General features: G+C 36.6%; 1 protein-coding gene across 1 annotated transcript; it reads left to right on the top strand.

Annotated features, from left to right (window-relative positions):
• Positions 1–12038: 12038 nt before the first annotated feature.
• On the top strand, positions 12039–14933 carry pin4 (protein (peptidylprolyl cis/trans isomerase) NIMA-interacting, 4 (parvulin)). The gene is made up of 4 exons (XM_047352833.1): positions 12039–12196; positions 12376–12443; positions 13917–14036; positions 14534–14933. Exons 1-4 carry the CDS (start codon positions 12160–12162, stop codon positions 14690–14692), a joined length of 384 nt encoding a protein of 127 aa, XP_047208789.1. The 5' UTR covers positions 12039–12159; the 3' UTR covers positions 14693–14933.
• The last annotated feature ends 3126 nt before the right edge of the window (positions 14934–18059 follow it).

Consider the following 18059-nt stretch of genomic DNA (forward strand, 5'->3'; position numbering starts at 1 on the left):
CTTCCTCAGTGTCCGGTCACCTCTTCTCATTGTGCAGCGTTTTCTGCCACACTTTTTCCTTCCCACAGACTTCCCACTGAGGTGCCTTGATACAGCACTCTGGGAACAGCCTATTCGTTCAGAAATTTCTTTGTGTGTCTTACCCTCTTGCTTGAGGGTGTCAATAGTGGCCTTCTGGACAGCAGTCAGGTCGGCAGTCTTACCCATGATTGGGGTTTTGAGTGATGAACCAGGCTGGGAGTTTTAAAGGCCTCAGGAATCTTTTGCAGGTGTTTAGAGTTAACTTGTTGATTCAGATGATTAGGTTCATAGCTCGTTTAGAGACCCTTTTAATGATATGCTAATTTTGTGAGATAGGAATTTTGGATTTTCATGAGCTGTATGCCAAAATCATCCGTATTAAGACAATAAAAGACCTGAAATATTTCAGTTAGTGTGCAATGAATCTAAAATATATGAATGTTAAATTTTCATCATTACATTATGGAAAATAATGAACTTTATCACAATATGCTAATATTTTGAGAAGGACCTGTACAATAGAAGGGTTCAGATCAAAGTCCAACGCTAAATCAAATAAAAAAACATGGAAAAACATAAAAACTGATGATCAAGAAAAAATATTAATAACAGATTTAATTTCTTTTGCATTATATTGATTTTTTTTTTTCATATCTGGGTCATACTGTTTAAACAAATGTTACTTTTTTAAACTAGCAAAATAAAATCTTCCTTAAAATATGTAAAACTGTAAAACATAAAATGAAAGGATGAATTAAACCTGAGTTAGATAGCTATAAAGAAGTGCATCTTTTTTGTACAGTTACCATTTGAGTATGACATGTAGATTTGAAAAATGATATGAGCGTTTCAGTCAAACCAAAGGGCGCGAAAGGGAACTTCTAAACGGATCTACCTGCTTTCTCACCTCCACACACATACATACTGCTTCGTTATGTAGGCGAGCAAGTCGGACAAAAGCCGGCGGCTTCTCCCAGGCATAGGTTACCCATGAGTTTGAATTTTTGTCTTACTCAGAAAACTGTAGTGGGAGGGGGTTTTAGGCAGGGTTTCTATTAATGTCCCAGTTGATGCAAACCGATGCCGTCAAGGTGGCAGAAAAACTGACAACATCAAAACTTGTAGAGCCATCACTCTGTGGTCATTTCCTCGTTGGCCTCTCAAAGACTCATTCTAGATGTGTTTCTCTTTACATTGTGAAGTGTTTCCCAGTTACATAACACAGGGGGCATTAGGTCAGAGCATCTCAGTTCAGCAACAGAAACCTGCGAAACAAATGACATGCTAGTGGAGATAAATATAGCTTGACAGAGTGTGTCGAATCTTGTTGTGACAGAAACTAGTAACAGATACAATCAATGTCTATGATTGGGATGATATTTGTTACACTAAGATGTCAAACGATAACATCTGCTGCTTGTGGGAGTCTCCCCCAATGCAGCTACGGAACTAGTAACACCACCAAGGATTTCCTTGGTCAGCCAAAGAAAGGGAAAGGGGAAAACCTATTTTTAGACACTTGTATGAGTTACAGTGTTAATAAAGAATATGTACTCAGGTTTGTGTAGGGTTTTTTTGCAATTACAATTCACTATGCAAATGTTTGTTCTAAAAATATTCATCACCCAGATCTGGTCTATCATGGCTTGCTGAGTAAGTCCTAACCTGTTGTAACCAACTTAACATTGCCATTGTATCATACCATACTTTTTATGACATCACATTATCACATTATTTTCATCTTTCAAATTAATGTATTTGTTTTCCTAAGATGGTATTCCAGCCTCTTAAGAATGGCATGCTACATAGAAATTGCAAACTTTTTTTTAATCTCTTTAATCCTTTGATTAAACAGATACATTTGATCAGAGATTTAATTAAATGTTATGTTTAATCAAGCGTGCATGATGCAATTAATCCTGCAAAGCAAGATTTTTTTGTTTGAGGAAAAAAAACTTTAACACTTACATGATCTGATTACTCAGCATAGATTTGTTTGAATGAAGCCGAAGTATGGCGACACTATTTGAAAGAGCTGTTTGAATTTAAAATAAATGTTTTAACCAATTTCCAAAAAGACTTTAATCAGCCAAATGTATTTCTCCTAAATGTTGCCTATCTGATCTCTGTAGATCTTGACATGACTCATGTTGTCCCTGATCTGGGGACGATTTTTTGCTGCTTTGCACTTGTCAACATGTGTTAAATTTTGTCTTGACACAATCAGTGGGTCACGAATGAGATGACTGTGCACTGTGAAGAGGACTAAACCAAGCAGTTCTTTGCACACCAGTGTGCATCTTCAACCATTGACAAGAAAATCAAAAACTGATGCAGAGTATTCAAAATCCACTCACCAGGTTTGACAGTTTTTCTGTACTCAGGTATATTACCACCAGAAACTATGTGCAACCCTTCACTTTTGCCACATTTGGTCATGTGACAAACTTCTTAAATAGATTTGTGTATATTTTTCCGTTCAATCCTCCTTGGTATACTTCAGCAACTAGATCGGAGTCTCTCTGTTGTAACCTGGCTGGACATAAATTGGACTGCAAAACACTTGTCTATATAAGGTGTCACTGTTGACAGTGCATATCGGGGCACAAACCAAAGGGATTGTCTGCAGACTCTGAGACCAGATTGTGTTAAAGCACAAAACAAAAGAAGGATACAAAACATTTTTTGCAGCATTGAACATTGTGAAAGCACTTACCCTCCATTGATCTGGCTTCCTGACAAAGCTGAGCCTGAGCCAAAGCTGACCAAGAAGGGCCTTGGTCAGAAAGTGACCAAGAACCCAATGATCACAAAGGTGGAGCTCCAGTGTTTCCTTTGCATAGATTGGAAAAACATCAAGAAGGTCAAGCACAATTAGACTTTACGGTAGAGTGACCCAATGCTACTTTCTACTAAAAGGCACATGGCACTCCGTTTGAGTTTTCCAAAAAGCGCCTTATGGATTCTTAGACCAGGAAAAACAAAATGCTTCAGATGAAAGCAAAATCTAACTTTTTTTGAACTACAGCCTCGTGTCTAAAGAAAAAACAGGCACATCCCTACTATGAAGTATGGTGATGCAGCACTACATCGCAGGGATGTTTGTCTGTTGCAGGAACTGGGCGACTAGTTAGCATGGTGCTGATTCATCTTCCAAACTATCCATGATCCTAAGCACTAAGCCAAGACAACAAAAGAGTGGCTTCAGGAACAGTCTGTGAATGCCACCGAGTGGCCAAGCCAGAGCCTGGACTTAAATCAATTTATGCTTTTCTGGAAAGACTTCTTAAAAATCCTACTTGATTGAGCTAGAGGCAATTTGTAGAGAATGTGAAGAAAGTACCCAGAAACAGTTCTGTTGAGCTTGTAGAGACATACCCTAAAGACTTGACATTGTGATTTCTGCCGAAGATGCTTCGACAAAATATTGAGCAATGGGTGGGAATACTTATAAAACACTGGTTTAACAAACATTTAGCAAAAAAAAAACAATTTTGCATTTTTTGAAAAAAGCTGTTTTTGCTTTGCAGCTGAATGGTGGCGCAGTTATTAGCACTGCCCTGAGTTCATATTCCAGCCATGGGAGTTTGCATGTCCACCTTGCGCACGTGTGGGTTCTTTTTAGGGGCTCATACCTCCTTTAACAGATCAAAAATGTGAATGTTAGGTTAATTGGCCGTTAATGGCTCTTAGATCTGAGAGTGTGTGTACATGTTGTTGTGCTGTGATAGACTGGCTACCTGTTCAGCCCAAACACCATTATGAGTAGGCACGTTCTGACCCTGAGTATGTATTTGCCTTGTCAACATGGGACACCTTTTGTATATGTTTGGGAAAAGAACAATCAAATCTATTTTAAAACCAGTCTGTAATGTAACAAAAGAAGAAAAGTGAAAGGGTGAGAATTCTTTCCCGGTGTCTTTGTGAGGGATCATCAAAGATTACTTAATTATGAAAAGGTCACAAGGACTTTTTCTTGTCTTCTTCCATGACCTGTGAGCTGCTAATCCCATCTACTCATCTGTTTTGGGCAATTTGCAAATGAAACATGTTTGGTCAAAAAAGCACCTCAGATGACGTGGGCACCAGTTCTCCACCTTGTGAAGGATCCGCAGAAAGGAAAATATTGTGTTCTTCCAATTATATGTGGATAATTAGTTCATGGAAACGGCTAATGCGTCTCTTTCAATGGGACCTGTGTGTTGTACCGCTAGTGAAGGTAAAGTGAGTGAACTTGAGACTGCTGACTGCAAGAGAGGGAAAACTTTGGTCAGCTCATGAGAGATGGTGTGATGATAAGACCTGAATCTGATATTTCCGTGAGACAATGTTAAACCTCGAGTGTGTCACTTTCAAAGCCTACTTTGCTCCCTTCATCAGGTTGTGAGCATTTTAACAGCAAACACGGGTTCTTTGCATGTATTTTGCAGCTCATGTGGTGATGAGTACTGGCAGGAAAACTGCTGTCACGGCATTTCAGTAATCCGTTTTTAGAGAGGTGATTGGTCGCCTTCATAAAGTTGTCATCTTGAGACAAAATTTACTTTTAACGGTATCTCATGAACCATCTAAAAAGGTAAATTTAGGGTTAAAAGCTTCTGAAGAAAAATGTAATTAAGTGAAAGATCAAATGTTGAACTTGAGTTCGGATTCATTTGACTGTATCAAGATATGTATCCATTTCATTTTCAGAACGGTATATTATTATGTGTTGCTGAATTTAAGCTGTTACTGACCCCTGCATAAGGGTTACTAATTAAAGAAAGCATATAATATTCTAGATAAATTGTGGACATTCAATTATTTGAGTCACCTTATTTTTGGTTTTTCATCGGTAGTAAAAAGTCTTGTTGCCTGGTTCTAAGAGATTTTAGGAGGTTTTTGTAGGTTGCTTTAGCCAAGCTTGTTAAAACAGCCCCCCTGGGGCTCATGCCGAGTTACTAAAATTAACCTAACCCAAGAGCCAGTTGTAATATTAGGGAATGAGCAGCCATTAACTGAAGTGACTGTCGAGGAGTGGATGACTGCTGTAGGCTACTCAGTCGTCCAGACCACCTGTTGAAGACGGGCGGGACTTCTGGATGCAGGCTGTCAGAGGTTAGGCGTTTCATTTCCGGACACCAGGTTAAACAGAACTTTCGGTAAACCAGCTTAGTAAGATCTTTCAGGTTTAGGGAAGTCCGGACCCATTGGATGGAGAGCTGGATTGAGCAATCCCTTTAGACATACGGAAGTAGGAGGGATGGGGCAGCTCATCGGACAACGAAACGTTACAAATAGTACCAATGAAACAAACTAGAAATATTTTCTATTTATTATTTTGCATTTATAGTAAGATTTTAAATTCTTAGAATTTACATGATGTAACCCACAATACAGCATTTATTATTCAAGTGAAGATTTTTCAACTGAATACTAAAAGCTTGGGAAAGAAACATCAATGAATAAAAACAAACTGCACAATATACATTTTTCTCCTATTTATCAAGAATGAATTAGAACCAAATAAACAAAGAGACACACAATGTCACTCCTGGGGTCATTTAGCTAAAAACAAACATATTTTGGGGCCATGGAAAGAGGCCGGGGAATCTGAAGAAAGTGCCCGTCGGCACTGGAAGATCATGCAAATTCCACACGGAAAGGCACCAGCTAAAAGTTAAACTGGAAACCTTCATTCAACTCAACAGTCATAACCACAACAACTTGCTACTCAACATGTAACACGTCTGTACACTTAGTTTTATAAGTCATGTTAAAATATTATTGTTTTAATAAATACTAGGGTAAAATCAACAATATACATAAGGACTCAATGCTTCTACTTTTCTATTATTATTATTATCATATGATTGCAATTTATAATATTATATTATATTTAAACATATATAATTTCTAAGTAGCTGTTTCAAAGGCAGAAAAATAAAAATGTGTCTGAGAGCTATTTAAGGTTTGACGTATAATGAAATGTTGGATACTAAGGTGTTCAACCTAATTTTCAGAATATTTTCAGAGCATTGTCTTCAGTATTATTTAAATATAACACAGCTTCTCGAGTGTTTTAAATAGCTCCGGGTTAATTCTCCCTTTGGCGATTAGTATACCCATATTGTACCCACAAATTGTTTCAATTATTTCTTACAGATGTATTTAATCCAAGCATTAAAGGAAATTTTTGGAGGTAACTGAATTTTTTTTTAGTAATTGAGCTAAATAATCATAAAATTGCACAAATGTCGTAATTTCATTTGATTGTACATTATTTTGTGCGGGTTCTGTGTTTGACCCACTTTCAGTTGATTGCTGTTTTGATCTAAAATACATAAAAGCAACATCCTGCCAGTACATACTATTTATTTGATTCACATAACCTCATTTTCTTTTCATAGACTATGAGTTTGTTAAGAGAACATTGCTGTAAATTGTTGGTTATCCTACCTACGTATGATATTATTCTCGGTCAGTATGAAGCCTCCTGTGGCAGACAGTTCCTTTTCGTACCCCAAAATGTTGCAAACAAAATCACCAAAACTTCAAAATGGCAAAGTGGTGAATTATCACAACCTGTGTCAACATTAAGGTGAAAATGTTGCCGAACATAATGCCTGCTAAGATGCCCTATTAAATGTTCAACAGGAAAATGCTGTAATATTACAGTCATAGTCAACAGATTTGAATAGGCATTCAGTTTGTCAGACTAAAAGTACCCTTTGAAAAGGACTTTTAAATAGGTATTAAACTTTCTTTTCATTAAGCCCACATTTATATATTTTATCTGACTTTTTTTTAAATCTGATTTTGTCTTAAATGTAGTGTTTTCAATAGCTTTAAGTTGAAAATCATCATAACAAACAATAAATGCTTGAAACATTAGTCTCTGTGTGTAATTAATCTGTTGTCGAGTTACTGAAATAAATAAAATTTTAAATAATATCTCATTCATTTTCTATAGCAACTTGTCATTGCAGGGTTATTGGGGAGCTGGTCCAGCATTCATTGGGCAGGGTTAACACTGGATAGGTCACCAGTCCAGCACAGGGCAACACAGAGACATAGAAAACAGACAACCATGCATGCACACAGTCATTCCTAAGGGCAATTTAGGGAGAACAGCTGCTCCACCGTGTAGTGGACAAGAATAGTCTAATTTACTGAATGGGTTTGTATATGCCATGATAATGTTTTTATCATCAAGTCAGATACTCAGACGTCATATTAAGTAATTACAGGGAAACATCAAGTCATGTCAGCATACTTGTGAACTATGAGTTGGGTGGCCATCGTTTTCAGACAAAGGTGTTTGTTTGTAGGTGACTGCATTTCCACCCCCATTTCTATTATCGTCGCAGTTTCTAATTATGTTATCTTGGTTTTGGTATTACTTTAGTCATGCTGTTACATTAGCCACATGTTTGTGGACTTTTATGCAAGCCACACATCTGTCGTGAATGAAAAGTCCTTAACATTGAACTTTTATCTGATGTTGAAACAAAGATAAAAGCTGAAAAGAGTGAAAATTGGCTGAAAGAAACACACATGGTCACATCAAAAAGAAAACTGAAATTAATGCTAAGAAAATATTTTTTAGTACAACAAACCTTGTCAATCATTCATCCTTCTTTTAATTTTATTAACAGTTTTATTTATGAAATAATCCAATGGTTTGTTCTGTATTTGTTTGTCTCGGTTCTTACCAACGTGAACCACAGTATCAGCACAGTCAGTGCAGAAGCATGCAATCTCTCTAGCTCCATCAAGTGTTCAGTTTAAACCACATATGTTGTGAAAGAAAGAACACACAAGAGTTGGCAAACTCAGTTGTCCTGCCTGCAACATTTTGTTTCATTAAATGTTCCTAAAAAAAAAAGTACCATAAATGTGTTTTATGTAGGATTGAATAGAAGGGGTGGTTTTTAAGGATGTAAATGTTTTAGCCATTTCCCTCAGAGCTTTTAGAGTGAGGGTCAGTCTTTTAGCATCACAGAGCTGAAACTCTACTGACAGTGTTTCATCACCACGTTGGGTCCTGACGGGCAGCAAAATGGAAAACAACTGATACAGCTTAATCTTTGACATCATCTTACTCAAAATCATCCTAGAATTCATTTAAATCTGATGCCTCATGAATCTCTGAAAATAAACTTTATGTCAGAAAATCTTGAAAGCTTAAAAAAATTGTGTTTTTCCAGTGGCATAATATCACAGTAAAATAAATAAATAAATACAAAAGTAAAAAATCTGCTGTTCTCTAAGAGTTTTGGAGAGTTTTTTCCCCTCTGTAACCATCGTCTAGGACTAAGGCCTCTGTAAGGTCGCATAGTATTTGGTTTCTTTAATATCTTTAATAGCATAATCTCACAGAAAAATATCTCTGAGAAAGTCCAACCTTTAACTTGAGTTCATGTATTCAGTGACGGGAGAAATTATTTTGTTTATTTGATTTTTTTTACAAAATCAATAGTGTAACAAGCAGGCACCCCCCAAAAAATCCTATGTATCATTATTTTTTTCTTTTTTTAAGTCAAACTGAAGGTCTCGTAAATTTTAATTATTAATGCATGACTTCCTGTTTCTCTACTATTGGAACTACATGTCATCATTAGGGTAAAACTAACCGGTGTCATGATTGTCTAAGCTAAGTTTACTTTCCTCTATAGTCCAATGCTTGGTGTTTTCCAATTCATAATAAACCAGTAAGATGTGAGACAGAAACACACAAAGTATTTGTTTCACAAAGTATTTCAATTTGTGAAATACTGTATAAATTTTACTAGAGGTGTTTATTGGCTTTCTCTAAGGATGACAAACCTTAATATGTTTCAAAGACCTTTGGATAGTCACAGTTGTTCCGTCTGCTAACACTGGAAGCATCTTTTCGCTCCATGTTTGTGGAATTGGGCTCTGATATTTGTTCCTGTGAGTAATACTGACTGGGAACACCCTTGACTCCAGCAGGTGGTGTGTGTATGACTTTTTCTGTCTTTGATAGAGGATCAGACTGTCCTTGGTGATTTTATTAAACACATTCTTGAGGGTTTGGAACTAAAAATGAGGCTTTGAGAGAACAGATCCAAAACACAAGGCGGTACCAGACATAGAACTGTATGTGATGTCATGACAAAGTTCAAGACTGAGGTCCCAACACATGTAGATATCATATTTACTGTGAGAGTTAATACTTTGGAAATACCAAGGTCACTCAGCTTTAACACACCTGTCATGGTCATCAGGATATTGGAGGTCTTTACGTGTATTTAATCCACAGCTATACCGACCTGTCAGGAACACTTCCTCTGAGAAGGACTGCTCTGCTTCCCTTCTTTTTTACTTTGTAACTTAAGGTTAGCAGTAGCTCCTCACAATGTAAATTATTCTGTCAAGAGAGTTTAAAAAGCAATTGATGCATTTTACAACAAGGGGGGTTGTCTAGCCTCTGGACCACCTCAGCCTCTTGGAATATAATATCTCCATGATTTTTTGTCGTCCTGGTTGTTTTCACCATGATCCTCTGACAAACTGACAAAAAGTTATTTTGTCCCTAAATTTCTCATTGTGTTTCTCATGTTTGATCATCATGGCCACCTATGGGGCTTGTGATATACTTTGATTATGACATTTTTTACGTTATTCTTTTTGTCTTAATTTTACATCAGGTTGACACAGATTCTCGTTTACCTCAGTGGTGCTTCCAGAAACCTTTTAAAAGGGTGTCCCATTGACAAACTGCTGATGGTTTCCATAAAATTATTGTGTTTATTGTTGAACTGCACTATTCCATAGAAACATCTGAAAAAAATATACCAACAATGATGCCTTACAGTCTTAAAACATTTGTTTTAACTGTGTAGGTGGTTTAAGTGAGCTAATTTTGAGTAGTAAAGAGCAGAAAAAAAAACAGATAACTTTTTAGAAACTCACTGCAGTACAAAAGATTAGATCAAATCACAACACACAAGTAAGGAAATATGTCTGCCGAAACCATAAACCACATTTTGTCACCATACATAGCTTTCTGGAGCATGTTATGGGGTCATGACACAACTGACAAAACAAAACAAATAAAGCAAAGATAGCAGGTATTAAGTAAGGTCCAATGAAAACACAGGAGCTGTAGTGTAAAACGTAGAAACCACACTGCCACCATTTCAAACTGTAGTTGCTATGCCTCTGAAATCTCACAGATGTTGCACATTTCAACTGTGGAGGACAAACTTCCACAGAGGTCCTCAGATTGTAAAAAGTTGATTATTTACTTAGCTAAAGTACATGAGGAAAATACTAACTCTTTTAATTAGACTAGTGTTTTAGGGCAGGTGAAACCAACTTTTGGTTGGAGATTGCAGCAGGATTGCTCTAAAATAATAATATCACACAGAGATAACCTGAGTAAATACAAAAAGCTGTATTTGAATGACTGTTTCGATAATTAAAGGAAAATGCTATCCAAAACAATTACATCTACACCTAATAAGATAAATTGGCTGTGCCAACAGCTGCCATTAAAAGTTTTTATTTTATTTGCAGATATATAACAATAACAGAACAAGACACAGCACTGAATGTCAAGGGGAACATACCAGTGCAAATACAGGAAATGCAGGTCAGTTACAGGCAAATTTAAGGTTATTCATTTATTTGTTTATTTTTTCTGTTACTGACTTGAAATCTGCATGATACGATTGAACTGACTTTGTAAAGGGCCTTGAGACAACATGTGTTGTGAATTGGCACTATATAAATAAACTGAATTGAACTGATGCAGTATTTGTTTCTAACTCCATTTTTTCTCCAGTTTAGGTTACCATAAATAAAGGACCAGTGAATCAGTACTAGCAGAGTAATATTTTGTCCAAGAACATTATGAATTTGTTTGTTGTTACATTTTTGTAACACTAGAATCACCATTGAAGATAGTTCTTCTCCTGTCTAATATTTGGTTCATGTTTGGCACCTACTGGAATAATGTCAAATACTGGTGCGTGCTCTTTTAGGGACATAAAATGTTTGAAATAACTGACAATGATTCTTTTACATCACTGTGGAGGAATTTTTAGCCCACTCTTCTTTGCAGAATTGTTTTAATTCAGCCAAATTGGAGGGTTTTTAAGCAGATGGACCTTTGTGTTTTCTTTGGGGTTTGCATTTTGGAACTCTCATGTAGCATTACCCAGCCTCTTTCTTTTTGTCAAATCATGAACGCTGACCTTAACTAAGGCAAGTGCAGTGCTTTAAATGTTTGAAGTTCTTTTGTAGAATGGGCTTATAGCCCTTTCTAGACTGAAAGATGTCAGTGATTTTGTTTCTCTTCTATTTTTGAATTTCTTAAGATTTCTGCAGGATGGATTGCTTTTTCTTTTAGCCTTCTTCAAGTTGTTATCAGGTTCTATTTGAGCGATTTTTTGATCCTACACGTCAAGTGCTAATCTCGACTGCATGTGACTTCAGTTAGTTACCCATGATTAATGCACAATTAACAAGAGGTTGGTAACCTTTTCATATTAGGTCAGGTTGGTTTGGATAGCCTTTTCCCCCTTCATAAATAAACACATAACTGCCATTTGCATTTACTCAGATTATCTTTGTCTGGCATTAGAATTTGTTTGACAGTCGAAAACATTTAAGTGAAACAAAAAAGCAAAAACCTGTTAGAGGCCAAATACTTTTCACAGCAATGTACATTTCTGCTCATGGTTCCTGTAGGAACCTTCAGATGAAACTAGAAACACATAAACACTCCTGCAAATAGCAATTAAAAATTATTTTAAAATTTTCCAAAATGATAATTAAAACCCTTATTCTCGTACTGAAACAACAATAGAAAGATCCACTGGTGTTGTAATAGGTTTCTTTTTGGTCGCCTGCATTTTTAGTTCAATTAATGTAAATTAAATACATCGTTATTTTACCAAGTAGAAAATGCCAGTCAAAAATAATAGCAGGCTAAAATTGAATATACTGGTTCAGTGCCTCTGCATATATGTTATCAAACACTAGATGGCGGTGTGGCTTTGTTTTGGTCGCTGCACCCCTACTAACAACAAACCAAAGAAGAAGAAACCAAACCATCTCTCTGTGTCAGTCGATATCACGACACTGCACGTTTTCTGCTTAAGTTTTAAACCAACGCTTAGCAGAAAAATGCCACCGAAGGGAAAAGGTGGTAAGGGTGGTAAAGGTTAGTGCGCCATATGGTACCCGCTGTTAATTATGTGTTATTATCTGTTATTGTCAGCTGCAGTTGGTAGCATGTCAATTAGCATACACTTCAATGTAATGGGCGAGTTTACACTAACACTTTTCTGAATAGTATGTTGCACTACACTCACTGTGGTGTTAAACCTGGTTAATGTGTAGGAGCAGCTGCCGGAAGTGTGGACGCTGACAAAAAGGAAAAAGCCCCAAAAGGAGGCACATCTGTTAAGGTATCAGCAAATTACTTTTTAATTCTAGCTCTGCAAAAAATGCTAATATACAAGGCATTATGGAGTGTCTTTTTAACATTTTGACTGTTAAAGAACTTGTTTTATTTGTGGACCATTAATGTAAACATAAACATCGCAGTCATTAAAGATGTTTTAACTTGCACATTTTGCCACGTTTTTATAACATTATTTGGATTTTCTCTGAAAGATCAACACAAAGTAGCACCTAATGGTGAAGTTTTAGGACAATGATAGATGTTTCATTGTAGAACCGTCTTTTGGGACACATCTTTACTGAGGTTAAGCTCAGTCAAACTGGCTGGAGAGAGTCTGTGAGGATCAATTCTCAACTCTTGCCACAGAATGAAATATAAATGTGGATCTAAACTTTGACTAGCACATTCTAAGAGATGGTTAAGGCCTGTGATCCCATTGTAGCTCTGGCTTCATGTTTAGGGCCATTGTCGTTCTGGGACGTAAACCTCTGCCCTAGTCTCAAGTCTGTTATCCCTTTTAAGAGGTTTTCTTCCAGGATTGCCCAGTATTTAGCTCCATCATGCTTCCCTCTCACTGCTAAAAAAAAACATGCGCACAGAATGATGCTGCTAATCACGTTTCAACTTGGAGAGGGTTCGTTGAAGCTGATGTTCAGTGTTAGTTTTCAGCTACAAGAAGCACTAAAAAGTTGTTGAGTTTGCTCAACCAGCACCTTCTTCTAAATGTTAGCTGTGTCCCTCTAAATAATTTGTGGAAGACTTGAGTTGGAGCTTATTGGTTTCTTTCAACATTTGCTTTCAGCCTGCCAATCTTTCTTAAAAGCCGAATGTGTGGAGTCTGCAACTAATAGTTCTCCTGTCATCAGATTCTCCCTACTTAGCTGTGGATCTCCTCAGCTCCTCCAGGCGTCTTTACTGATTTTGTTTGGGTTAGTGCTCTCTTGTCCAGGCTGTCTGTTCAGGTGGACGGCCGTGTCGTAGTAGATTTGAAGTTCTGCCACATTCCTTCCATTTTTGGATATTAAACTCTTTGAGATGTCCAAAGTTCGGGACATTGTTTTACAACCTAACCCTGCTTTAAACTTCTCCACAACCTTACCTCTGACCTGTCTGCATGATGCAGTTTCTTTACTGATGTTCTCCAGCAAACTTCTCAGACCATCACAGAACAGCTGGATTTATAGTGAGATTAAATTACACACAGATGGACTCAAGTTACTAATAATGAAATATTTTGCACTGTTTATCATTTTCTTTCCACCTAATAATTATGTTTTACTTGGGGTTGGTCTGTCACAATAGTTCCCCCCCCCAAAAAAACACTGACGCTTGCAGTTGAATTGTGATGAAATGTGAAAGAGTTCAACAGGTGTGAATACTTTTTTAAGGCAGTGGGAGAATGGTGTCAGTAATACAGAAAGATCATAAGTTTTAGTCATTTTTATTTGTGAATCTTTTGCAATATTTCTCTCCCCAGGTTCGGCATGTCCTCTGTGAAAAGCATGGAAAATGCATGGAGGCAATGGAGAAATTAAAAGCTGGAGTTCGTTTCAGCGAAGTAGCGTCGCAATACAGCGAAGACAAAGCTAGACAAGGAGTAAGTATGCGCATAAGTCAGTTTTACTTTGTTTACTAGGTAAGCTTTTCCAGTGAGTGTTACCCAATCATCCTTCCTGTAGTTACGCTAAACAATGACCTTTTGATTTTCTTGTATCTTTGCTTTAATCAACTGGAACTTCACACATATTAGTACAGCAAAGTTTCTGTTTGTGTCTGAGTTTGTCTTAAGTCATATAATTAAAAAGATTGACAGGATTAAGAGGCTGAGCTGCAACGGGTGATCAAACCATGAATCTGAGATTCTTGACTGTGTCATCGCTAACCGCTGTTTTTTTTTGTCACCAACTCCTCCGTATTCACACCTGCATCAGAAAGCAGAGCTCCAATGCAGGTTTCCTCTGAAATGGAAAGAAACATCAGTGGAAGTTAAAGGGTTAACTGTAGCTAAATTTATACTGTGAATAAATATAAGGGTACCTCGCTATTTGCGTCATGCTGTTTACTCATATTAAGAATTTTCTTCTTCCATGACAGGGTGATCTGGGGTGGATGACGCGAGGTTCTATGGTTGGACCGTTCCAGGAGGCAGCGTTTGCTCTACCTGTCAGTTCAATGGATAAACCCGTCTACACAGACCCACCAGTCAAGACAAAGTTTGGATATCACATCATTATGGTTGAGGGGAAAAAGTAGAACTGGCCAGCTGTTTGTCATAAATGCTACAATTGTGCAGAACAGTTGAAAGTCTCCTCAAGATAAACTTTTACATTTACGATTTTTGTTTTTTGTTTTAACTTTCTTTGTTAAGATTTCTTCAACCCCAATACCATATGAATATGAAATATATGAATAAATGTCATCCATGTTGTGTAAAAACTATTGATTTGTGTGTATAAAGTGGAGGTACAGCTAAATATTGTACATCTAAAAACAATTAATGAAAAAGCTCATTGTTTTTTGTTATACATTCATTAAGTATTTCACCTTGTTTCTTTGAATTGGGTCTTTAAGATAATAATTACCCATGATTTAACACATAAGAAAAATTTGATACTGTAAAAAATTTAAAAATTGGAAAAGTTGAATAGCCTAATTATTTAATTAACTCAAAACTGTGGACTCAGTGTATCAAGAGCTACTGTACATAGACTAATCCTACACATAGGGTACAAATGTTAAATTCCTCATGCCAAGGGACTCTTGAACCAGAGACAACTTTAGAAGTGTCTTACATGTGCTAAGGAGAAAAAGACCTGGACTGATGCTCAGTCCAAAGTCCTCTTTTCAGATTAAAGTAAAGTTTGCATTTCATTTGGTAATCAAGGTCCCAGAGTCTGGAGGAAGAGTGGAGAGGCACATAGTCCATGTTTCAGTCACAGAATCCAGTCGGTGATTATTTGGGGCGACATGTCATCTGCTGTTGTTGGTTCACTTTGTTTTCTGAAGTTCACAGTCAAGAGAGAAATCTACCAGGAAATCTTGGAGCACCTCATGCTCCCTTCTGTTGACAATCTTTATGGATATGCTGATTTTATTTTCCATGGAAAAATGAAATGAGATGCTCTTTCTGAAATAAGTGACAAACAATTCTTAACTTTTTCACAAAATATGCCATAATTTCTGAGGGCAAAAAATAAATTAAGGGATTTATGTATCATATATTTCAACACATTAAAGCCTTCAAAGGCCTGGCCACACAAACCCTGTCTTCATTTCAAGTAATTAGAACTTGCCCAACTTTGCCAAAGATGACACACTGAATTATATCTAATCATTAAAAGATAAACAGACGGCTGTTACTTAAGGCTGTGTGTTGTAAAAAAAAAAAGGGCAACATGTTTTTAAAGATCAATCCAGTGGTTTCCAGGGTTTCATTTTAGCAAATAATCAGATTATCTGATATCTAAAATGCATGAAAAAGAAAAAAACAGCATCAGAATATTTTCTTCTTGCTTTTCCAATTAACAACTGCATTGTATTTGATATCAACGATTTGTAAAAAGTAGCCTAATGACTACAAAATGCCACACTTGCTGCTGCTTACACCTTGAGGCATGTCGTTTATAATACAGTATAATTAAGTTATATGTCGTAACAGCCATATGGCACTATACCTTTCAATATATTGCATTGCAAATTAGAGATGCTATACTTTTAATAAGAATGTAATGCATTTTTAAGAGCTCTATCTCACCATACTGGTAGCAAACCCTTTCCACAAAGCAAATGAAAAAATAAAACAGAAGACATAAGAATTTGTTGCTCCAGTTTATTAAACCCTACACAGGTCTGAGCTGTTTTTTTAGTGTGGAGCTGAAAGGGAAGATCTTGTAGCAAAACAGAAATCAGCACAACCCTGGATGGCTTAAACTTTGTCAACTGTTTGTGAGATATTCGTAAAATGTCACATCGCACTCCTGTTTGGGAAAAAAAAAATTATAGCTTTGGTGTAAACACGACTAGAATATTGCCATAACAGCAAAATGTTAACTTTAGGTTACAGGCATCTATCAAGTATACCATAGTTCATGGGGGCAAAGATTAAATCACAGCTTTTAAGTATCATTTATGTAAACAAAACTTTAAAGACTTGCCATTTGTTATTAACACTGACTAATGAGTACCCAGAAATGTTTTCAAATCAACATCATCAGACTGATATTACTCAAGATCTACAGAAAAGCGTCAAACTGAAGCTGAGGGGAACATTGGAAGAGGTAAAGAGGACTCCTGCTAAGGACAAAGCAATCTAACTTTATTGTAGCTTAAACTGTGCCGGTTGAAGCGTTACATGCACTGATCTTGGACATACTGTAGGACAGAAAGAGCCAGAAATGAAAATACAAATAAAGACAGAGGAACCATTTTCCTAGCACCTTATTCAGGAACTTTTTTAACTGCTTCTATCAGAGAAACTACTAGAATAGTGAAAGCGGAACGCTGTTTTTTATTTATTTATTGAATGATCCTTGAGCAACAATGTAATTTGTTTTACAAGGCTTTACAAAAATATTCATACCCCTTGAACTTTTTCATTATTTGTCAGCTTACAACTAGAAACTAAAACGTATTTTACTGGAATTTTATGAGATTCACCAACCAAAAGGTATCCATAAATGGGAAGTGGAAGAAAGATTTATGGTTTTCCAATTTTTTTACAAATAATAAACAGGGAAGGAGTATCCAAAGTGAAGTCGAAACACGTGATTGGATGAGCATGTCAAAATGGGCGTATCTTTACCTTTTAAATGATTGGCTACTTGTGATATAAACTGACACCATTTTAAATAGAATTCTGAAACATCAACTTCATGACTGATGAATGCATTACCTTTGTTCTTTTCATCCTGCCTTCAAACTTCTGAAAGTGAGGAAAAAGGAGGATAATGAAGAAAGTGGACAGACAAAAGGGCCAATTGAACAAACGAATCAATGCTTGTTTGGACGAAACACCTGAACTTTCGAACCTCCTACTTACAGTCTGCAGATTTACTAATCTCATACTGAGTAAATACTATGGAACCACCTTGATGCAAGTCGTTTGGGATATGTCTTAACAAGCTTTGTACATCTAGACAGGTACATTTTTACCTGTTCTTTGCCAAAATAGTTCAAGCAATTTGCTTTGATCCAAACCATTCTTTTGTAGCTATGGCTGTATGATGAAGGAGGTGTTCCTGTTGAGAGAAGAACCCTCCACCAGTCTGAAATCTTTGCAGCCTAACATGTTTTCAACCAGTGTTGCCTTCCCACAGTTTCCCTGTCTCTACAGAAGAAAAGCATTCCCAGAGCATGATCCTGCCACCACCATGTATCACTTTTTGAAACTTGAACATAATTGGGTATTCCAACAGTACAATGATCCAAAACACACAAAATGTATGTATCATTTTGGACCTCTGTGAATTTGAGAAAATCAACAATGCATATAAACGTGTGAGCCCAGTTATTGGCTTTAAACTCATTAAAGTTGTATCATCATTCTACTTATAAAGAAGAAAAGTTCAAATGTAGACATTAATATGTCATCTACAGTATATACAGTAGATGTGATCATATC

This window comes from Girardinichthys multiradiatus, chromosome 23 (assembly GCF_021462225.1).
Source record: "Girardinichthys multiradiatus isolate DD_20200921_A chromosome 23, DD_fGirMul_XY1, whole genome shotgun sequence".
Classification (NCBI taxonomy): domain Eukaryota; kingdom Metazoa; phylum Chordata; class Actinopteri; order Cyprinodontiformes; family Goodeidae; genus Girardinichthys; species Girardinichthys multiradiatus.